Source organism: Ciona robusta, chromosome 2, assembly GCF_009617815.1.
Source record: "Ciona robusta chromosome 2, ASM961781v2".
Classification (NCBI taxonomy): domain Eukaryota; kingdom Metazoa; phylum Chordata; class Ascidiacea; order Phlebobranchia; family Cionidae; genus Ciona; species Ciona robusta.
This window is the reverse complement of record NC_143236.1, coordinates 4105670-4129081: the sequence shown is the minus strand read 5'-3', so window position 1 is coordinate 4129081 and position 23412 is coordinate 4105670. Positions and strand designations below refer to the sequence as shown.

Here is a 23412-nt window from a genome sequence, read left to right as displayed (position 1 = left end):
CTGGTTTTAATATTTTTATTTACAAAGTTTGGGCAGGGTACCATAAATAAATTAGCCTAATTCAAGCGGTTTAAACCTTTTAAAGAATTTGCCTCCTTTTTTACTGGATTTACAATCGTTGTAGACATGTTGAAATCCGATTACATCGAGAATTTAATATGTCCACGTTAGGAGAAATGATACAGTGAGGTATAGTTTGGTCAAGTAATGGTTTTCTGAATATTGTCAAAAATAGAAAAAGAGCTAAATTTGTTACCTGATAGCAGGCCATGACGCATAAATAACTGAAAGGTAAGATGAAAGCTAGGCTACTCTTTTAACATGTGTTTTTGTCTCAATGCCTCATTTGAATGCTGTAGGGCTTTAAACGCCGCGTGTCCATGCACTTCTCACACTGATTGTGTTAAAAGACGAACGTTTTCGCCACAACTTTTAGTTCTGTTCACTATATAATTTTTAACACTTGCCAGATCGGATTTATATCAGACTACTAACTAATAAATCTCTGGCTATGCTATATATTTATTGGCCTATTTGCGTATAGTTTACGCTTTACATGTTGAGATGGTTATGAAGCATACATGCCACCTGTAATGATTTACATATCAACTTTTCAAATGTCGGCGTTGAAATAAATACCTGTATAGTCGCCAACGCGAGGAAAGAACCGGCAAATGTTTGTCTTCAGAAGAGACATTTTATATTGATTGTTTTATTGTTTGCTCTTCCATTGTTGGTTTCGTTGCCGTTTAAAAACTCCCTGATAAATTTTTGCGACGGGTTGATACGATCGTGTTCGTTCAACACCTCGTTAAACATTAACCTGAAACCTCAAAATCGACACGAAACTCGTATCTCTGTACATAAGGTATGTTCAATTTAAGTTACAGTAAGAAAGTGAGTTTTAAACGTACCCAGTTTCACAAAATAAAAAAAAACGCTGCATCTTTGGATTTAGAATATTATAATGTTTTAGCTGTATGCTAGATTTTACATTTGCAAGGTTTTTAAAAAGTTGCTCTTGATTGTTTAGCGGTTAGCCTTCAGTGGATTACAGAGACCATGTCAGTTCAATTCAAGGCTCGTTTGTTGCCGAGCATGTTTAATCTAGAGGAAGAAATACGCAGGTTTGCTATTGGTGACGAACAGGCCAGAGATTTTGCACTCTTGAAGAAAAAAATCGGAAGTGTGTTTCCTACATTAAATCACGGAAACTTCAAGCTGTATTACAAAGATGACAGAGACGACCAGATATCGTTTAACAGTGATGAAGAGTTACTGGTTGCCTTAGAACAAATGGATGATGGAGTGCTAAGTATTATCATAAAGGTATAAAACTTTCCCGATCCTTTTAGACGTTTGTCACTTTTCTTCATCACAATGCAATGATGCATATTTGAATATTGCATTAAATTCGGTTAAAACTATTTCATAACGAAATCTCTTAAAAGCTAAATTCCACCTACTTTGAATAGAATACATTTGCGGAAACATTTAACTTCACACAAGGCTTTCCCGCCGGAAACTACACTGGTCAAATGCCCACTTTTGGCAATCCATTTGCGACCTTTACTCAGCCGGACTTCATACCTAACTACATGGGTGGACAACAGTTTGGAACTTTTCAATACCAATATCCTAACGGAGCGAATGGCTATTCTGGCACGTGGTCCACAAATAACAACCACAACCAGTATCAGGTAATATTGACTCTGCCATGGAGTTGTAAAACTAAGTTTAGTATTGAGCAAACATTAACATATGCTACTGCCCTAACGTTGCAGGCACAACAACAAAGTCAGTCTTATTCCCGTACCGACAATTCAAGGCCACCGTATCGTTCACACAGATAAAATGCAACGCCGGTGTTTTGGAGATCTATACTTTCTATTGGGCTACCATTTTGCTCGACCCAACCATTTTTCACCACTAATGGAGATTCTTATCGCTGTTGTTATTTCCGCTTTTAGTGTCTGTAGAAATGTATCTTAAACCTAAATAAACATTATTTTTATCTGAACACGAACAATAGTGCTTACTACCATTGAATTTCTCCGTGAAGACATACATTTTTCTTGAAATGCACAACCTAAAATGAATAGTCAAAATTTTGTTGACTTTATGTATTATCTGTAAAGGTAATGACTTTTCTGACCACACAAACTATCTCTGACAATCAGCATTTTGTGTCATGACAAGAACTCGGTGACGCAATATTTTTGCACCGATAATTTTATTGGAAAGCAAAAAGTACACGATGACTGCAAATAGCAATGATTACTGTGTTTCGTCCACGCGGTGGCGTAAACGAGCTATGAAAGGGTCCTGCCGCATTTTAAACAAGACCAGCTTGCATAGAAATCTAATGTTAAAGATATAGCGACCAAGCGATATTGTACGCGCAAATATACGACAACGGTAAACATACGACAGATAGCGGTAACTACACAGCGGGGAACTTAAATAAAGTAAATTACAGCAGCGTGATTAAAAGTAGCAATTACTTAACTAAGAGCAACTGCTGTTTAATTTAAATGTGAAACGGAATAAATAAAGCACAATACTACAATTACTATGTTGACAAGAACAACACAAAAAAAACTGCGTGCGAAAGATAAAGTATTACTTTATCTAATGTTTCTTGGGCGCTTCAGCAAGCGCGACTCATCCGATTGGATGCAAATGATCCGGAACGGTGACGCCGGTGTTAATGGTCAAAGATTTATTTCCAACGGTGAAGCAAGGACGTACAGGTCGCTCAAACCCACTAATACAGAACGTGTACAGCAGCCGCCCACTCGCTCCGTCGAAGAAAGCCACAGTTCCCAAATCGCAGTCGAGCAGCACACCTAGCGAAGTAAAGTTACAATAAGATCTTTGTACACTAATGCCAGTTCGTTAAAATCTGTTTCTCGTGCACTCACCGATTTTCTTTGGCTCCGGGCTTGGCTTTATGATTGGCGAATCTTTACTATCGTGTCTAGCAAACCAATCATCGTTCGTTCTGCACACAGAGAACAGGGTTACATATGAGGCGTAAACAACAGTTATAAGACACACACTGGGGCGTAAACAACAGTTATAAGAGTATAAAAAACACCAAATGTTGAGAGGCCTATATTTACACACGGTACCTGCAAAAACACCAGCTCATTGAGTTCTTGCCGTTCCAGTCATATCGTGCTGCTTGTGCGTAGCAAACTCCCATTGTGAAAGAAGTACTCTGACAGATCACCACCTGAACCATTGAGGTTTTTCAAATTAGTATTGATATCACTAATCATCAAAATGTATTGTGCTGTTGAAATATGTAGCTTCACTTACCTCCCAATAGTGACGACCAGAATCTATAGCTACGTTTCCAGTCACCCCACAAACAGTACTATCTCTGCTGTTGCCTAAAAAGTCCTTGGACTTCTTTCCAGATTCTTCACGTGACACGGTGTAGCTGTGGTTAGCCAATCGCAATTTCTTGTGCATGGAGTGTGCATCGAATTGGAACGGTATTCCTGTAAATACAAGCTTTAGCAACCATGCATTTTAAAATTTCAAACAAAAGTTTTTCGTGTTTTTTTTACCATACTGACACTAACTTATAAAGTTACACTAACGGATTCGAATTTCACCAAGATTAGCTCCACCAACCTAAGGTTTTGATCGACAGTTGCTCGCTTCTGCTTGATCCCGCTTTGTTCGTTGCCTTGACAGCGAAGACGTAACGAGTGCCTGTCTGCATACCGTTGATCGTATAATGACATTCCTTTATGTTGGGTACAATCTGCAGAAACAAAGGGAATAACCAACACACTGATAACGCAAGCATCTTTCAACGATGAATAATGTGTAAGCTGTTACGCTCTGTTGAGGGCCGTACGTACAAGTGCAGAGTTCTGCCTGTCAGGGCGTGAAGGTCTGTCACCCAGCTAAATAAACAAGTGCACCCCACTAGCTATAAACTCGTTGCGAGAAAGTATGAGCAACCGGAGACACTGCAGGATCGTGGCCACAGTTTCAAAAACAAACTCCTACAAATTAGACATCTAGTTCCGCATGATGGCGGGGTATAACCACAAGTCTAAGGAAGCAAAACGGACACCTGTACAACAGTTTAAAACTACTGGTGTCAGCAGCGAACACAAATCGGCTGAAAACTAACTTGTGTATCTTACATTTGCACTCCCAGCATGTCCGACTAAAACATAAGGAATGCTTTAACTTACCATCCAGCCCTCTTGTTTGCTGTTGTTGTCGGGCGACCTGTTGTTGTCTACGGCGTATTGGAGTTCGTACGCACCCACATGTCGATGATCGGTCGATCTCCATTGAATAGTCACTTTATCGTGTGACTGTGTGCATAACTCTTCGCAGATCTTTGGTGCAGCAGGAGCTGAAATTGTTAATTTGTTAGTTGTTTGCCTGCGAAATATACCAATGCATTCGGCGCCAGCGGTAGTTTAAAAATGGTCACGATTACAATTTTAGAGTGATATAAAAAGTTCCTGGCACCAATTTGATTTTTTGTTTGATTTGGGGCGTTATAAATGGCTGGAAGATGACACCGTTTCACAGATGCCTCTCCCCTCACGCACTTGAAAATCGGAAACGATTTTCATGGAATTCGACAACAACGCAATACAAAGGGACCACTTGATGTAATGTACACCCTGAGATAGCTAACTTGGATGGGAGAAAAGTTTAAGACAAAATCTAAGGGTGACTTGGCTGGAATATGCGATAAAATAAGCATATTCTCTAAACAGTCAAACAAAATAACGTCATTCCGGCTAACTTGAAGCAAGTGGGTTATTGTATGTAGATTGATGGGTTTTTGTGCATATGTACGACTTGAAAAAGCAAATTTTCCCCGCCACCCAAACATGTTTATTTGAAAGATTTAATAAAAGTTCCGTAATGAAAGGAGAACAAGGGGGGAAATTGTACCAACGGCATTAGGAGCCAACATAGCGTGCAAACGGTTGGCGCCACACGCAAATTTAATACCGGTGGGGTACAGAAATGACAGCCAATAAGAAGAACGTTTGTTACCCCGTGATTTTAATTACCCATTCAACAAAGTTTCCGCCAAACGATCGCGCCACTCGCTTCTAATATTGGTATTGGGTAAAAATCTAAACTAGCAGCGCTACCGGAAAACCGACATTCCGACACGTTCTTGGGTTTCTAACATCAATTTAACCATACCATCTAATAAAGCTTACACAGAAACCCAGTTTTTTCTCGCCGACGAAGCAGCACACATTCTGTCGAAGTCATTTTAGGTGTCTGACGTCAAGTTTATTGTATAATCTATAATCTCGAGTCAGTTTACTTAACTTCCCATTCAGAAGTATACCGCGTTCTGTAACATAGGAAACGCTCTTCCAACAACAAACACAACGGAGCCGCGATGTCCAACATTACCTGGGTACTTATGCTACACTATAGCGGAAATACCGCCCCTCCAAACACAACTAGTGTTTTCTGCCCATTGTTTTCCCAAACAACGATAAGCCCCGCCACCCATCCAAGCGCTCGCTTCTAAATACACATAATGGAGACCAACGAAGCAAAACGAAATGATGAACTAATACCAGCTCGATCGTGACGGGGTTACGAATTTGTTTTGGCTCTTGGGTCGCAGTTTAAACAATTGTGAAGTTTTATTATATGCCTTATCTAATCTTGTACGATAATCTTTCCGAGTGTACGATACAATAGCCCATAATGTGGTTATAAACACAGACGAGCACGTATTTTTACTTTTAAGTTGTATGTGGTTACGTTAATGCTATTTAGCAATAACATACTGTTGCAACTTTTACATTTGCGGCGTTTAACTTGCATACGATGAGTTATTCTATACGCGAGCTGCAGGCATTTTTTAGAGTTTGCGGTCCTCAGTCCATTAGTCGCTTCGAAAGACGTTCAGTTGTGTGAAAATAAATAATGCCTTGTTCGGTAATCAATGACGCAATTGCTTACGTCACAACGACCCATCAACGTCACGTGGCTTTCACCATCACCAGAACCCCATTTCCGAAAGACGTTACCAAAAACAGTGTTGTGACGTTGAAATGTTGTGGATGCACTCAGTTCGCTTTGTCAGATTGCCCGGCTAAAATATTGCACTCGTGACATCCTGCAGCTGCAATTGTCTGTGGCAACAATTGCCATTGTGGCATCGTTTGTCGCGAGTGTTACGTGTCAGTGGCAGCGATGAGGTCAAGCCGCTCCGTCCCATTCATACTCACAATGTGTATATAGTGATTTCCGGTTTAAAATTTCGACAATGCGATATCTGGATACCTGTACATCACTTGCGGAGATAAATTTCACATTGCTGTGCGTTTTAATTAAAATATACGACGCCACTGCTTGAGAGTCGCATCTTTAACACAATTACTATTGAGGTCAAATTTACTGAATCGTACACCAACCAATTCAAACGAGGAAGAACGCCAGACACCGGATAAAATAAGAGACCAAGACAACAAGATACGCAATGAGGGAAGAGACCGCAAAACAATCGAAACAGGGACATCGTCAGCGAGTGATTCATTGCGGCGTAGGAAGAAATGACCATTCAGACTAAACAGATGTAGACGTGATTTTTTTTCGAGATGTGCAAGCGGCAGCCTTGCAGAACGCGTGTGTAGGAATGTGCCATTAAACACACGTAGTCCAAATATAAACAAAGCGAAAGTTGGAGTTATTTGGCGGAACGTAGCGGGGGCGCATGGCAGTCTACTCCAATGCGGTTTGAAGTGTATTATCTTTATGAGTGTGTTTAGCAAATCCACCCACCTTCCATCATGTTCATCTTTTCCAGCATGCTTCGTTCTTGCGAGAAATCGAGGTAAAACCCAGGGCACTCGATGTCGCCATTGGGCGGTTTCGCCATCTGTGCCAGGGAGTTTATCTGGGTGATCCTGAAAAAAAAAATAATGTTAGAAAATGTTTACCATGTAAAAGCATGTAGCAATGTTTTGCACACTTACCTGTCTAGGGCGATCTTGGAGTTCTGAAAAACAAGATAAGACGTGTTATTATAATAAACAAGAGGTGATATATCACACTATGAAGTGTGGGGCGTTGGGTGAAGTTTAAATATTTACTAGTTTATAAAGAATCATTTAAGCCAACACGACGTACACAATTTAACGACGCTATGCTTCGCTGGCCACAAATTGCTGCGGCTTTAGGAAGCTGTCCACAGCACCAGACATTACAGCGGCAGTGTTGCAAAAATCAAAGTTTTGTATGCGTTCGTAAATACTACTCGTTTGTAAAAGGCATCACTGAACTTCAGCCAGTAAATCTGGCAGCACTGCCAAGGTCAGGGTTAAATTGATTTTCGTGCACGGTTCAAAACAGCGCAAGCATGTTTCGCGCGCTTATGGCACTCGCTGTAATTAATAGATTGTAGTATACATTACGCTTAGTCAAGTAAGGATGTTGTAAAGAACTATTTATGTCAAGTTCGAATATCATAGCACAGACTATTGCCTGTAGTGCTTAAGAAAATAACGCCAAGTGCCCATATACGCGCTAGTGAACAGAAAGTAAATGAAAACCGTAATTCTGTTTTGCTTCTTTTGAATTGTAAGGATCGGATTCAAAAAGCGTGTTTCCCAAACGCTGATAAGGTTGTTTCCTCTCCGTAATTCGATAATCGATGGCCGGCTAAAGGGTTAGAGATCACAACGTAGCGTGGGTCAGTTTTAAATACTTCTAGACACCCCAACATATTTCCCGCGGCCCCCAAGGTGAATTGCAAGAATGTTGGCGCCAATTGAATTTGAAACTTTTTTGGGCTTAACAAATAGCCTTGGTTGACAGTTTGTTAATACAAAGTCATCCTAATGAAAGGCAAGCGGCTCTAATTTTAGAACCGTAAAAGGAACGGCAGGGCGCAGTTGTTTGCTGAACCTGTCCGATTAACCAATAAAGAAAGAAGGCAGTTGGTTAAGTAATACAGCGAGTTGTTTTGTACCAATTCTCCACAATTTAAACCAAACTTTAAATTTAACTCAGCAAATACAGTATTTTGAACCCAACGTTCAAACTATTGCTGTTTTATTTAATCACGTACGACTTTTGGTCTATTTAAACACTTTTGCAACGGCTCGAAAAAACGCGCATAACCATAAACCACACGTGTCACGATTGAGTTAGGCATTTCCCGGTAAATTCGAATCGAGTTTCAAAAGGTCTTTGTAATTCATACAGGATGTTTCAATCCGGTTCTACTCTGCAACACGAGAGGTCGCAAATACCACGTCGTCAAATACCGAAGACGTCCTAATTTCGAGGGCGCTTTGTTGATATTTTGGAAGCAAGTACGACTCAAAACGAGATTTTCGCTCTTTAGCTGTAAAACCCAACAGACGGTTACGCTCGACGATAATAGATAAAACTTTGCTTGTCTGTTGAGACGGGCGCCGTTTTTGATTTATTATTCGCTAACTGAACTTTATACAAAGCGCTCTTTTTTGGCAGTGATTTTAATAAAGCGGGGCAGTGAAACTGCGGTTGCGTTTCCGAAGATTCAATAAAGCGTTACTAGACGCGAAAGTGACGCGTATTGTGATTCACACAGAAAAGAAATGAGAAAAGTAAAGTTTCATATAGATGTAGTCTGCGATTCTTCTGAAAGGATTTTTCGTGAACCACTTAAAGCATCACTCAATACCTACAAGATACCCACATTTTTATTTGAGGTAGTGTCTTGGGAAAGGAACCTAATCGTAGTTTTCTGCTGCCTGCTTGCGTTACCAGCGATGAGGCGGCAACGTTTGAAGTTCGATATGTTTAGTGTCGGCGGTTTATCTGGGCCGCAATTTTATGGGAAAGACTTCGGGCAAAGCGTTTAGGGTTTGGGGAAAACACGACCGAACGGACGCAGTGTAAACGTTACAGTCAAACCTTGCGAAGATGAAGTAGAAACGAAGGAAGCTCTCATTATCCAATTTAAATAGTTTCGCAGCAAGCGCGAGAATGAGCTGCAAAACTGATAGTGCGTGAAAGCCACCACGTGGACAAATCTTACGAAGTTTCACACCACCCTTGCTTTTATTACCTTCATAAACGTGGCGTAGTTATCCTCTTGTCCAATCACATCTTTCACAATATTTTCAACCCCGACCAGATTTTCAAGGCACTGGTGTGATGACGTCACTTCCTGGGTGAGCTTTCGCAATCTCGTGGTCTGCAAAGGGGAAAAATTAAGCTCAAAATTCTTTCTAGGTTTCAGCGAAAACAATATTCATCGGACGCCAGAAGTTTAAAAAGTCACACAAAGTTCAGGCGAATATTGAAATCCAGCCAAGCCTTTTGCAAAGATCCAAAAAAATCGTTGACATATTGCCTTTAATGCGTCAAACAATTACCAAGAAATCGAATTGTTATTAAACTGGCTCCGATTCCACGTTGGCTTGCACCAGTGGCCGAATTGTTAAGGGCGAAGCCTTAATCCCGGGTTACGTCGCTATATACATAAATATTAACGGAGCCGTATCAGATTATAAGTTCACGTCAATGGTAAATTTATTTGTATCGTTTGAGGAAGAGAAGAGAAAATAGTTTGATGTAGGGCGATCCAACTTTGACCCAGCAATTTGAACCCATCTTGTTTGGGTTTTCGTTAAAATATTGGCAGCAGCAGGACAAGCTTTAATGGCTTCCTTTTGCCAGCCGGTTAAAATTTACTGCTGGATTAAGTCAGTCAAAAGCCGACTTGATGTCTCTTAAGTAAGCGCCTATTTTGAGAACTTTAGTTCAAAAACTATTTAGTTTGGAACTGACCCACGAGTTCGTCGCTTCGATTTTAGACGGGTTGGGTTGGAAAAGATTGCGGCATACAGGACAATTTACATTCGTGAAGTCAAACGCATTCGAGGATGAAATCCCCCGTGAACTAGTGCTTGTTTCGTAAACACGGTTTCGTGTTTTATGCGAATTGCAAAACACAACTTCGCTCAAAAAAGGGTGAAACTTGACCTTTAAAGTGACTTCATGTTAAAACGACTGTCGACAGCTGCGTTTAAGCTTTACATTATAAAAAAGTGTTATAAACAAACGGTTGCGGGTTAATAGAACCGTTCCTATCGTGCGGACGGTTTACAGTTCCGAACTATAAGGAGGCATAATGGGTTCACGAGGCAATGAAAGTCGGTTTAAACTAGACGTTTGTGATTGACAAGCACCAGCCGGGTGAGTCAAGCCACAGTAAGATAAGGTAATTCGTTCCACATTACACGGGTGTAGGTTTCGCGTTCAAACAAACAAGGCAGGTGGAGCTGCGGTGGACGTCGATTCTTACCGCGGAACACAGCAGCGTCGGGAATTTTTGGGATTAACTCTTTGCCCGCTACAGCAAACACACGTCGTCTCCGTGCCTAGTTGTATTTGCTCAAATTCTTCTTCATGCCTTCATAAGAAATAGGCGAAAGTGGTCGAAAACAACGGCTGATGCATCATGAGTCACAAATGATCGCAGCCACCGACTGTTGTCGAGTGACGGTTGGGGTTTGCGAGCGAAGGAAATTGCCATGTATGGTGTCTTATATTGGAATTGCTGTGCAGAACATGTTTATAATGCGGTTTACGTGACCTGTGGGCGTATAACACTGCCTACAGAAAGTGAAGACACGATGACGTGTTTGCGAGGCGTAATACATCTCAAGCGAGTCCTCCATGAATTCCTGCTTTAGGTTTATTTAATTTAACAGTCTTTAAATCGAACCCGCGTGTGTGATGTCGCGCCAGAAAATAAATGAAAATCGTGATTTCCGAAGAGTGCCAGCAACTAGCGGCATTTCTGTGTCGTGTGTGTGTGCATTTCTGTGTCGTGTGAGTGCAGCGAAAAGTGGAAACCGACGCCCAGCACCTGAACAGCATGATTCATGACGTAAAATATAAAGAGAAGTGTAATTATTAACTATCGCTGTTTCACAACAGTTTCTGGGGAAGCCAAGCGTAGAACCTGTGGGCGAAAATGAATCACGGCAGTGTTGCCTGACTCAAAGCGAATTCGTTACAGGAACGCATTGGTTCCTGTATGCGGCAGTACAGCTTCGTCGTTCGGGGAAGGCCAGGTTTAAGGGAAGTTTGCTTCGGATTATTTTCTGTCGCTACCTCGCAATTTAAACGTCGATCATAACAGTTTAAGGATTAAATACGAGCCATGACAACATATGATATGTGGAAGCCAGACAAAAACATCTTATCTGTAAATAACAAGCGACGTCGAAAAAGGCTGAAACAGCAGGTCTATAGTTACATGAGAGATCCGTGTAGACTTCACTACAATAAACAACAAACACACCTTTGTATCTTTGATTCTTGCCACGATTGTTGCCTCTCTTTCCTTTATTACACGGATGAGACTTTCAACTTCAGTGTGTAGTTTGGCTTCTTGGGATTCAGCTGTGGCCTGCAAAAAAAAACAATTTAATATTATGTTTTAAATTAAATTTTAAGCCCAAAAAAGTGTCGACGCAGTCATTTAATCTCGGGCCTCTGAACAGGTTTCTGTAAAGGAGAATTGATCATGCTGGGATAAAATGTGCGTATACCCAAATAGCCCGACGTTTGTTAGCAGTTACAGTTTTATCAGATATATTGTGTTACACTGGAACCGCAACTCGACATCCTTCACTGATACCGATGCATGACCGGACCACAGAATGTAAATTCTCATTAACCGTTACAACCCTTATCCTCATTAAAGTAGAATTATATAACGTTGTTGCCAAAAAAGCGCTTAACGTATTTTCGACGTTGTTTATTAGACGATCACTAATGACATTTGCTCCGACTTGCTTGATTTTATCCCCGTCGATAGGATCAGGTCGAGGCCTCAAAGTGAAGAGGAGGTAAAATAAAGACGCTTTTATTTTAAATCGGTAACAGTTCGTTACAAGTGCACAAGACGACGGTGCTTCGGCCTAAATGGCTCACTACACCTAGCAACAGATCGCCTGATTCCTAGCCCACGTTAACGAGCCGTGTTTGACACGTTTAAACTTAGGGCGGAGTGGCGAGTAGGTTTGGGTCTTTAGTCTCTTATCTTGGCAGCGCATCTTTTTAACTGTTTGCAATTGATTCGTTCGATCTAATTACCGGTAATGCAGACTCGTCGACAGCTATGCGTAGAATATGACCGATCTAAACCACCAACGTCGGGTCGGGAACTACGACCTACAGCCAACAACTTTACTTTCGGGCAAGCGCAATGGAACAGACATCGTTGCCAAACGTGATTGATTTCTTTTCCTGACGAATTCCTGCTGGTTAATCGTCTGGTCAGTTGCGCCTTTGTTCAAGGGCGACGGTGAAATTGAAGACCAGCAAACGAAGTCAAAACCTCGCGGTGAATTGGCCAACTTTCCACTGCGTATTTTGGGATGACAGCCAAGACCTCTTCAAGTCATTTGTCACACGAACTGGTTTATTTGTAGTTGTCCGTCAAAACACTGCTCCCATGAACTGTCCAGACAACCTCGTTCGTAGAAATTTGGCGTTCACTTAAAGATATTTTCCAGGAACGATTCTACTTAATGCGAACGCAACAATTTTTATATCATATGAGTCAACAAAACATGATTTCCGCTGTAACTTATAATTTTGCTAATCGTAGAAAATTCCTTTGTATTAACCGGCACCAGTCTGTCGGTCTTTCCAAGGTACCAAACATTCCAAAAACTTTTCTTTCCAAATTAGGCCAATATCAAGTCGGACAACTAGTAAACATAACCGCGTCCAAGTTTTTGTTAGGTCGAGGCATTAAGATAAGGCATTGTTTACAGAAGCTGCAGTAAACAGTTTATACGAGGCGCTTTTCACTTTCAAGGACACAGAACGTGTAATCTGCAGATAGCGATCTCACGGCTGTAGTCTGGACTGGGGATTAGTTATGGGTCACTCAAAAGGGCCAAATGGTAAAACTTGGGTGGCACTTCTTGGCAACAGCATCGAGTGTGGTTGTTTCTTTTTAACGGTTAAATATTCTAGAAAATACTCAGCAATCGCACCCAAGACTTTTGCAAATATAGCGGATATTCATATTTCTCTACATAGTCCCACATTTTGCGATCCCAATCGGTAATCTAGGTAAGAGCATGATCCTGTGCATCTTGCCGTAACTAAAATGAAGTGACAGGTCTAAACCAAAAAATGTAGACATAATCCAACTCCCTTGGAGAAAACGCTCATTCCACGCTTATACCGCAATTTACGCGGAAATCTGGCTGAGCAGAGCATGCCTTGGCCTTTGAGGGGCGTTTTACTTTTGGGTAATTAGAACCCAAAAAAGACGGGAGGCAACCGCCGTAAAATAGTTTTAAACAAACAACGAAGCGATCTTAGGCAAGATGTAAGTTTTTCCTGCGTTATTTTGGTAGTATAGCGCTGGGAGACAGTCTTGAGATGGTATTCCCGCCTTATCGATCGATAAAATCGTAATATACACGTTAACTTCGCCCGGGGCTATTGACTGATGTGTGAAGCATACAGCACTCAGTGCAAAATAACACGAATCTAAAATGCGAAAACGAAATCCCTTTACCTACGTTATAAACTTTTAACGCACACCTTAAACATAAGTATCATGCGTAGTCAGACTAAGTAGAATTAAATAAAAGACCTTGAAATTGATGGTGAACTAATATTGTGCAAACACCACTTCTCCCAACATTTATCGTGTTCGAGTAATTTCTGTTTATTTACATCTCTGGATTAAGCTTGGCAGCTGCGCACAGAGCAAGAATGTAGCCCAATTACAATGGCTAAGTAGCGAACAATTGCTTTGTTTTACTGAATCGTTAAAATTAGGTATATTTTAAAGAGAACATGCGTGTAAACTTTAATCCAACCTTGTAAGGTGTAGCATTTTCTCTAATCTCGTAACGCGATATAGGTAAATTCTTTAAACTTACTTCCGTTAGCTTTAACGAACGCTTAGCTTTAATCTTATTAGAGGTTCACATACATTGCTATACTCATTAGTTTACACGTGGATTGTAACTGGAAAGGTATAGCCATAAAGCTTATACCTGTGTCCTGAGTTTTATTAAATTGCGACTTTAACCCGATAGTTGTCGCAGCGTGCGCGGTTATCCGCAATTTAATTCAGAGATCAGTAAACGCACAACGAGAGCGAAAATTGGACGTTTGACGGTCTAGTCTAATTGTCGCCATCCTCAGAGATTACCGTGAGATTATAGGATTTTTCGCACCGTAATTTTGAATCAAAGACGCTGTATTATGGTGCAAGCAGCTTCAGGCCAGGAAATAGCACGGAAACTTAGTTAGTTATTCTCCAATTGCGGTTTAATCAAATATGCATGACCCTTGCACAACATGGTGAAGCAGTTTTCATTCATTTTTCGGATGTTGTCACAATAACCAGACTGTTTACCCCTAATAGTCAAAACACCGCTTTCCGAAATCAATCAAAGGAGCAATTAGTTGGAGGAAATATTTAGACTATGCAAACCAAAAACTAATTTCAAGAATTACCATTATTTGCTCCGGCAGTTAATACATTAATTAGGCGCGTAATCAATCAAAGTGTGGCTGTAACTTGGCCATAAACCTCGACTACTGGCTTAACTAAGCAAAATTTTACCAACCTCAAATTAAACTACGCCCGGCGCCTTTGCATTATGACCACATTGCGCCGCGTTGTTTTTTGTGTATATGGTACGGTGTTTGCGAAATAACCGAATCTGTCTGAGCAGACTTTGCGCGTTAGTTAGGATTATTATGCCGAGCTCAGTCAAGTGGCCGCTTATAGTTTAGCAAATAAGGATTTGTGTTGAGGCATTCTGAAGCTAAAAATAATGTCAAAAAAAGTAAAAAGCAAAATCATTTGCTTTAAATTTCAATGATTACCTGCGGCTACCTAAATTCTCCCTAACCTTATTCGAGAATTCTATCAACACGGCTATTGTTTCGATGAAAAACAACTTTAACTCGGCATTTGACACGTACCAATTTTAAAGGATTCTGTAGCTCGGCGTTGTAATTAACTATATGCTTGATACACCTTTTATTCCAAGTTCGATTTTACTAAGCAACTTGCGGCGAATAAGCGGATTAACTATTTAAATTAATTACCGTATTCGAGTAAGCGGTTTACGTAACTGGAAAGAATAACATCAGTGCACCAAACGCTTAATATGGGGTGCCAATTCCACAACGGATGTGAAATGGTATTTGTCGTTTATTGTATCTCACCTCAATTTGCTGGCATGCCTCCACCAGTATTGTTACGCTTCTCTGCACTTCCGATTTCTGATTGGCCAAGCCAGTCACGTGGATTTCTAATTCCTCCTACAAAGAAAAATAAATTAAATTGAAATCGCCACTAAAAATCAAAATGGTATAAATTTTACTGCAACTTGTTTGCACGGTAACAGGCAACTCTTTTCAAATTGCCAATTGTCACCGGTTTGAACTAATGACCTTGTTTGGACTGCAGAAGGAACGCGACAATTAAGTCTGTTTAGTCCAAACACATCTTCGAGGGATTTTCTTGACCGGGTTGCGAGGAAGGGGGATGTCATCGCACCATTGTTGTGCCACATTTGTCATTGTTACGTCACAATCGGATGTAAACCTTCAGCATTGTTCGGAGCGATGCGTGTCGATGTTGCGCGAAAAATGACAGGTGCGCCGTTGTCATGGACAATTTTGTTCCCAACACAATTTGTAAACCATGCGCAACGCAACAGTTAGCGCCAATGTACACCAATAATAATAATGGGTGTACGCGAATAATACATTTTAAATTTTAATATTTGCCGGGGCGCGCTATAGTTGACATGAATACATCTTTAGGGCGTTTGCTGTTGACAACACGCAAGAGTTTTGGTGAACCCATGTTTTTTGTCGTAAATTTAAACACAGATCATCTGACCGTGTATACTATATAAGTCAATTAATTCAATCATGGTTAAATATGCTGGCCTATTACTAATTGCCAATTTAAAATATCACAATCGCTTATTAAACGCGCGTATAGAGCACGAATTAACGCCTTTAAATACATACACAGAGTCAAAATGAAGACGTCGTTGCTGTACCATACACCTGGCACAGTTATATTTTGATTACCACGGCACTGCGAATTACGCTAATTGCTTGAACCCATTTAGCACCTGGCAAGTAATTTTAAGTTCCAGGTACGGATATACTTTGTGGCAAGTCGTTTACACTGGTGCCGGTTTTAACTTTCACGAAGCAAGCAAATATAACGGAAATCAATGTTGTTGTTACTATTTGGACCGTAACGACGAAAGTCGTGTGTGTCATAACATACAAACTCTGGTTAATACGATATATACAGTGTTTGGAAAAGTGAGCAGTCAGATTTGAATGCGACCACGATATGTTAATCGTCGAAACTATGCGTTGTGGCACACAGTAAATCAAACAAATGCTAATTTTAACTTGCCCTTTTCTTTCTGCACCATTCCGTGACGCATTCAATTCCGTGGCGATCGTGCTCTGGCTTGAGACTGCAACCTTTACACAAGGCCATGTCGCACACTGGGCAATAAAGATCAGCGCTTTCCTAAAAATGAAGAAACTAATTTGAAAACTCCCCAATGCAGCGAGGAGTGAAGACAAAACAAGCCGACCTACATAGTTTAATGGGATTTGGCTTCAAGTGTCGATCTTATACCGTCTGCCAAGTAATTGGAAAATAGAGCTTAGGCAGTTGAGGAATGCTGGCGTCGAAATGGGCGAATGTTAAGAGCTCAATAAACAAGAACTTGAGCTACACAAACACTACATAGATTTATTATTCAATTCGACGCCATTCGTGACACAAGAAAACGGCAATTTTAGATCAAGTCCCATCGAAGCACGCTCTGGAGCTAAATATCTTATACACGCTCTGGAGCTAAATCTCTTTAAAATCTATTGTAAAGTATATATGGCGTTACCTGTGCGTGGTGGAAGCAATATACGGCACTGAGAGTTTTTGATTTGGCAGAAAGGGTACCAGCGTTCCCAGGGCTTGCTGGGACCAGCTTGTGGTTGATGAAAGGCTTCTTTCGTGGATGAGTGACACGCAGACACCTTTCGCAGTAGTAAGCTCTGCATGTTAGGCACGTCTTCACTGCTTGCCTGGGTGGTTCGAGCTCGCAGAACTGACAGGAGACAACGTCCTCAGATTCTCGAACTTCACGCATTGGTGACGTCAGCTGGCTGTAGTCCTGGCCGTCAGTTTCCTTGGCAACGCGGGATCGTCGTCGACCGCGACTTGGGCCCAAGCTACCGTCGCTTTGTGTGGAGAGGTTCGAAGCGCTGTGAAAATTAAACAACTCAACTGTGAATACTATTCAATGAAATCATCATTGTGTGTTGCATCACCCGCCTACAAAGGCTTGGTAACCTTCTCAGTCAAGACTGGCTGCCACTTTGTCACGTACCGCGCATAAAGTACACCTACGACAATGCGAACCACTCGAGACGGAACAATTACACACGAGACTCTTTGCGTAATAGTCTAAACATTGAGCCCAACTTTCACTATTATATAAACCAAGCAAATATTAAAAAAACAATCTTCTTGCGAGCTGAGTTTTTAAACCGTAATAAATTGGGCGCGACAAGCTTTAACATCGCAATTAAAACTTAAGCAACACAACACTGCTTCGCTTGCTTGCGCATGGTACATCGCAACCCACTAAAGCGTTAAATGAATCATAGTTAGGAGTTGATTCGCTGACAAAGAGACGCCCTGTAACGAAACACTGTTTTTCGCATGGCTAGCGCCGCAACGAAAAGCCAAGGGGCAAATATTTAGATGGAAAAAGCCAGCAACCAATCCTAAACCAAACGCTGGAACGATCAGAAAAACCGCCGCCCGTCCCGCACAGCAAACAAACAACCTTGGAAGCCAAACTTTTGCCAACACTGGAGTGCAAATAACTGCTGACAAGATAGGCGTGTAAATTTCTAATGCCCAGGCACAGGTTCGCGTACAGCCGTACAGCTTCATGTATTAGAAAGGTTTGGTTTCCGGCAACTTCAAAGGGTATTTAGACTGCGTCCATTTAAGTTTACCAGCGCAAAGCGGCCACAGCTTTACTTTGTCCATTACTTCGATAAGTGTATACTGACAGCATGTTTAGCTCGAATGCATTGAGCTATATCTTACATTCCTCTACGCAAGCTGTGAATGAACAACTGGGTTTTACCTCGGACCATCTCCGTTTCTGTTGTTTGCTCACCGTTTATGGTACATTAGACCACAGTGGAGCTGTTCGCAGAACTCAGTTGGCCCCTGCCGGTTCAACAGTGCACGAACGTGCCCGATACAAATACAAACATCGACTGGATAACATCGGATTGCTTCACTTTGTCGATTACATTTAAACTTCCATCACCCGTGAGTTGCGGTCTTGCAGCAGGAGTACCACATGCTGCTCATACCGTTGTTTACGCACAATGCCAACCGCGGTAAAAGACCCTGAGTTTTTTGCAGAATAATTCCCACACACCCGACATGCCTTGTCAAATTTATAACGGGCAGGCAATTACTGTTCGCGTCATTAGGTCAAAATCGACGTTACCACCCAAATCGAACCATTCCGCAATGGACGGGACTTAAGCTCTGCGTCAAGTCAAGTGTTTCGAAACGCACAGTTCAAACAGGGGGGCACTGAAGCCAGTGGCAGCTGCGACTAAGAAATGTATGTTGTGATAAATAAAGCTGAACTGGAAGAGCGAGAACCCCAAATATTTGGCCTAAAACCGAGCACCCAATAAGATTAATTCAGGCAAGCACTGCAGTCAGGGTAACGACACGATCGTTGAATGATTGATCGTGGAGATATCCATCTCATAATGTGGCGCCTATGTCACGATCGCTGTACATTACCATACAATGTCTAAACGTTCAATTCGACAACAATATTACTGTACCGAGGTGCAATACTTCTTAATATGACTCGAAAGCGGACATTGAAGCTATTCGTCTTGTATATCGTCTGGATCTAAAACCCCAAGTTGATTTAAAAATCTTTGAAGTAACAAATCAGAGCGACATGCCCAGTTTTAGGAACAACTACGACCGTGAAAAACACCAAGTCGATCAGAAATGCGATAACGTCAAAGCTGTTGCATTGCGCTGTAGCTTGCGCCATTGCCAACATTTCGACACACACAAAGAGACCAGATCCTGGTTAAATGCAACGTCAATGTGTCTGACGAATTGCGGTTTGTTGTTGGTCTAAACGCCACTGGACAGGTAGAAACTGTCAGCACTCAGAGCAAATTTGAAAATATCGTACGTAACAACTAGTCACATACACCTTTGACCCAAAAGCAAGTAACCTGAGAGACCTACAACACTCGAATAGGAACTACCAAGTAATGCTACACAAGCGGCAACAGAATTATGGCCATACAGATTTTAACCGATCCATATACGGATCTCTTGCGTTAAAAGTTTAGTGGCTCGGTTTCTTTGACGTGAGCCCTGACATTTTAATTAACTGCAATCTATGGCTTAGCCCAACATTCGATACAACAGAGCTACCAAACCTAAAACCATAATAACATTAAGTTATGGGAATTATTTCGAGCAGTAGTCTTAAGTCGGTTAGCAAGTGATATGCGAAATATCTACTAAAGCCTTTGATCACTCTGATTTTGATTCGGTTATAATAGGTGAGGTGTCAAAGTTTTATAGCGCATTGACATACTTTCATGTATAAAAGTACGTTTTGTTATAAAATCGTTCAAGAAATGCTACTGCGTTATAATTAGGAGTGGTTAGGTGCCAATTACCTTGACTCATCTCCGCTGCTGACGTCAAACTCGTTTCTATGAGGCGATGAGACACTTGCAGCAGCTCGACGATATCCGTCAACTATGTTCTGCAGGGTCAGGTTTCGGCGAAGACCGTTTGCACCCCTCGAGTCCAGAGTAATCATTTCGCGGCATGTCGGGCACTTGAAAGTCGGTCGGAAACCACTCTGATCCCCTGATGTTCGGTGTGATGATACAAATTGCTCTACACAGCCTGAGCATAGGTTATGCGCACATGGCAGAAGTATCGGCTCATGAAAGAGATCTAGACAAATCGGGCAAGTGAGCTCGTTTTCTAATGAATCCATACTCTGAGCTCTCTCGGTCAACTGAGATTCACACTCCTGGTGCTCCTGGTTTCTTTCGTTATAGAACGCAACCTCTGCGTTTTCTGATGATGGTCGTTGAGTTACGTCTCGGACAGTAAGTTCGGATGAATCTGTGACCTCACGGCTGCTGATGCTGCCAACGCTGCTCCCTACTAAGGTGAGCACGTTTGAATGATAAGTGTTTCTGCTGTAACCAGTTCCACTGCTGCAACTGCTTGCTCTTCTGCTGCTGTTGGTGCTACTGAGACCAATTCCACTTGACGATGCACCTCCTCCCTCGCGTCCGCTGTCATCAGCGGAAGAGCTTTGACAACTTCTGCTGCTCCCACGACTCAAGCTCCTCGGAAGAGGACTCGGAGTATTGATGACTCTTGAGACTGGGGATAGAGGACGAGGAAACCGATCAATTGTTCTCCTTGAGGGCTGATTCTGTAACTCTATATCCTCCGGAATGCAGAAGCGTTCGTAGTCTCTTCTTGGTGAGCAATCTGTACGTCGATGGCAATCAGTGGCAGTGTTGCCGTAATCGTTCCTTGCACGACCGTTGTAATAGTTTTGTTGCTGGACGTAGGAGCACTGCTTTCGCAGTGCGAGTTTTTGAGATTGGTAGATACTTTGTTTCAAAGATCCCGTTTGTTGTCGATCAGAATCTGTACATAAAAATATTATATTTAACCGTAGGTATTTACTATTATCATGCAACTTATATAGAACAAGAAATAGAAGTGACGTGACTATAAATCTTAAGTGTTTTGACTAGATAGTGGTCCATATATGGTGAGCGAGTTGAAAAGGAGCGCCTTTATATCACATTCTCATACAGTGAAGTTCATGTCAGAAGCAAGCTGGGTCGCCTTGGCACTTCAATTTTCTTCAAGTGCCTCGCAATAATCCAGTAAGCCTTGTTAATTCGTTCAAAATTTAAACCTATAATTATAGTATCTCGCATTGGGCGTGCGTGAACACGCTGTCGCAATGGTCTCGCCTTTGGCGAACCGCTACGTTGCTCAATCGGTCTGTTAGGTGGATTAAGTCCTCAAGTTCCGATGCTGACTGCGAATTACAATACGTCGAATATTTTCGTTGGTGCCACTTATTATTGTGTGTCTGAGCGAATTTCAACAAAAATTTACACTGATTACCAATTGTACTTCAGGCGTTTCTATCCTGCAGGCGAAACCGCAAGTTAGGGTAGCAGGGAAACATCAGCCTAATGATGCTTGTCGTACAACCAACGATAATGCTGATATAGCGTTGGAAATATTCACTTTTGATAATGTTGGAATTCGCCCTTACCAAACTACAGTCAACGATTCCGACGAACGCATTTGTTATTACAGTCGGCGTGCTTGAGTGTGGGAAAATGAGTTTATAATGCGATGTGTCTGGAACAACATACCAAGCTATATTAAGGGGAGTTGTTTTATACCACGGGGCAGACGTTTCAAGGTACGTAAGTAGATATAGGAATAGGAAGTGAAAGAGTTTCGACACTTAAGCGCAACAAAGAAACAAACCAACATAACAGTTTCGCAATAAATAGTTCACATCGCGTGAGGGATTTGTAAGCCCGGTTTTGTGGTTACTTACCGACAGTTCCGTACATCATGTTCCTTTCTTTCCTCACAAACCAATACCTTTAAAATTACCAGCTTGTCACAAAGCAAGGTAATGAAAATGTAGGGCTCTAAATTGTACAGCGAAAATCGAAATGCTAAAAATACAAACGCATTTTTTTCAAATTACAATACACGACATGGGAATGTTACATCGCATTCTTTTCGAGCAGTACCGTGCTGCGCTTGGCAACCATGGTTAAAGTCCACTGAAAGTAAACAAGCAGCGGCCAGCTGCAACAACACCTGTTTTATTTATCTAAACTCAGCTTCACCTCCACAGCCACGCAAATCTAGCCCGCCCCATTTACACTTGACCCTTTAGTGTTGTGACTTACTACGGCCGCTGCCTACACCGTTCTTACCTGGCCCGTGAAACGCAACACAACCGTTCAGGCTGTGCCTCGAATGCCGTACTTCAATAGACCGTAGGTAAACATAAAAAACTCTTTAAGAACTACATGACCAGAGTGCCCGTGCCGGCTCACATCAGGCCAAACATACACTCATCGCATTTACTGTAAAAGCTTTTTGTTGAGTCCTGTCACCTGCTCTGTTATACAAATCGCATAATCTTAATTGCGTTATTCCGCAAATATTGGCTAAAGCATTAGACGGCGTTGACGTCATATAGTCTACAAAGTGGTTTCAATTACACCTGTCGCAATCACCACTTTCTTTATGCTTATAATTTAATATGTTAATATAACAGATATAGTTCCGTAGTTTTGTCACACACAACCTTAAACCGTAAAGCAGAAACTTTAAAAGCATAAACTGCGAACATTGAAACAAAACTCAGACGGTGTCTGGAACAGACAGCATCATACCTGACCACTTCCCAATAAATTTAAAGTTATCTAAAATTGCCTTCGGCTGAAACCTGCTTTCTGGCGACATTTACAATTTTCGTCTGTCTGGTTTTGAGTTTTTCCACTTCTAACCTTTCGACTAAACTTCTTCTTCATTCAACTTTGTCACCATCGCCTTTTTTTAGTTAATTCTCTCCTACCTCTTCAGGGATACTGTACGATGATGGGCGGATGAAGGTTTTACGAGAAGCAATTTACGCGACGCTTCCGTGTTCGATTTTCGGACAAAGCCGTTTTATGACAACGTATTCGGCAATGTTCGTCCCACAGATGACACGTGTAATACGTAAACAATCTGTTATGAGGAAGCGATAGTTTTACGACGCCCTGGCTGCTAATATATTAAAAGTAAACGTATTATACAAATATTAGTATACCAATATACGCACGCCATGGCCCATACTTGCGATGTGAGTGTCGGATAGGAAATGTTACGTAAAATCGCTTGTGAACTCTCTAGAATACTCAAATTAAGGTCTCTTTGAAGTGTCGCGTGCACGGCGCCCTGTAATTTCAAGTACTACGACTCTAGCGTTAACTTCAATGACGTCAACGGCAAATTCGGGTCGGCGTCGGTCAACAAAGGCGTGATCAAAACGAAAGTCTAGGCTCTATGGTCACGTCACAAAAAGACGCCAACGGAAGCTTACTCGAATTGGGGCGTCCGAAGGCGGAACAAAGAGGCGAAAAACCTTTGAAACCACAAATAAAGAGTAAGATTAGCTTATCCTAGCTCACGCTCTTGCGGGCGTCCGAACGTCTCGT

General features: G+C 41.6%; 2 protein-coding genes across 2 annotated transcripts; one reads left to right on the top strand and one right to left on the bottom strand.

Annotated features, from left to right (window-relative positions):
- The first annotated feature begins 102 nt into the window (after positions 1-102).
- On the top strand, positions 103-3009 carry LOC149740314 (uncharacterized). Its single transcript, XM_089871913.1, has 4 exons — positions 103-291; positions 1034-1329; positions 1476-1700; positions 1785-3009. The coding sequence occupies exons 2-4, from the start codon at positions 1063-1065 to the stop codon at positions 1851-1853; spliced, it is 561 nt and encodes a 186-aa protein (XP_089728039.1). The 5' UTR covers positions 103-291; positions 1034-1062; the 3' UTR covers positions 1854-3009.
- On the bottom strand, positions 2217-22675 carry LOC149740313 (E3 ubiquitin-protein ligase MID1-like). The gene is made up of 15 exons (XM_089871871.1): positions 21750-22675; positions 19810-20809; positions 16956-17319; positions 16460-16579; positions 15241-15336; positions 11327-11434; positions 9080-9208; positions 6999-7021; positions 6805-6929; positions 4221-4387; positions 3646-3778; positions 3325-3509; positions 3135-3238; positions 2925-3004; positions 2217-2849 (listed from the first exon to the last, which is right to left on the bottom strand). The coding sequence occupies exons 1-15, from the start codon at positions 21766-21768 to the stop codon at positions 2665-2667; spliced, it is 2838 nt and encodes a 945-aa protein (XP_089727997.1). The 5' UTR covers positions 21769-22675; the 3' UTR covers positions 2217-2664.
- Between the last annotated feature and the right edge of the window lie 737 nt (positions 22676-23412).

Bases quoted from the DNA above. Each gene is read 5' to 3' on its own strand.
- LOC149740314 (XM_089871913.1), top strand. From the start codon at position 1,063: ATGTCAGTTCAATTCAAGGCTCGTTTGTTGCCGAGCATGTTTAATCTA. The intron at 1,330-1,475 runs GTATAAAACTTT...TACTTTGAATAG, and splicing joins TGCTAAGTATTATCATAAAG to AATACATTTGCGGAAACATT. The intron at 1,701-1,784 runs GTAATATTGACT...CTAACGTTGCAG, and splicing joins ACAACCACAACCAGTATCAG to GCACAACAACAAAGTCAGTC.
- LOC149740313 (XM_089871871.1), bottom strand. The intron at 9,209-11,326 runs GTGTGTTTGTTG...TCCCCTTTGCAG, and splicing joins CAAGAATCAAAGATACAAAG to ACCACGAGATTGCGAAAGCT. The intron at 6,930-6,998 runs GTAAGTGTGCAA...TTTTTTTTTCAG, and splicing joins TCCAAGATCGCCCTAGACAG to GATCACCCAGATAAACTCCC.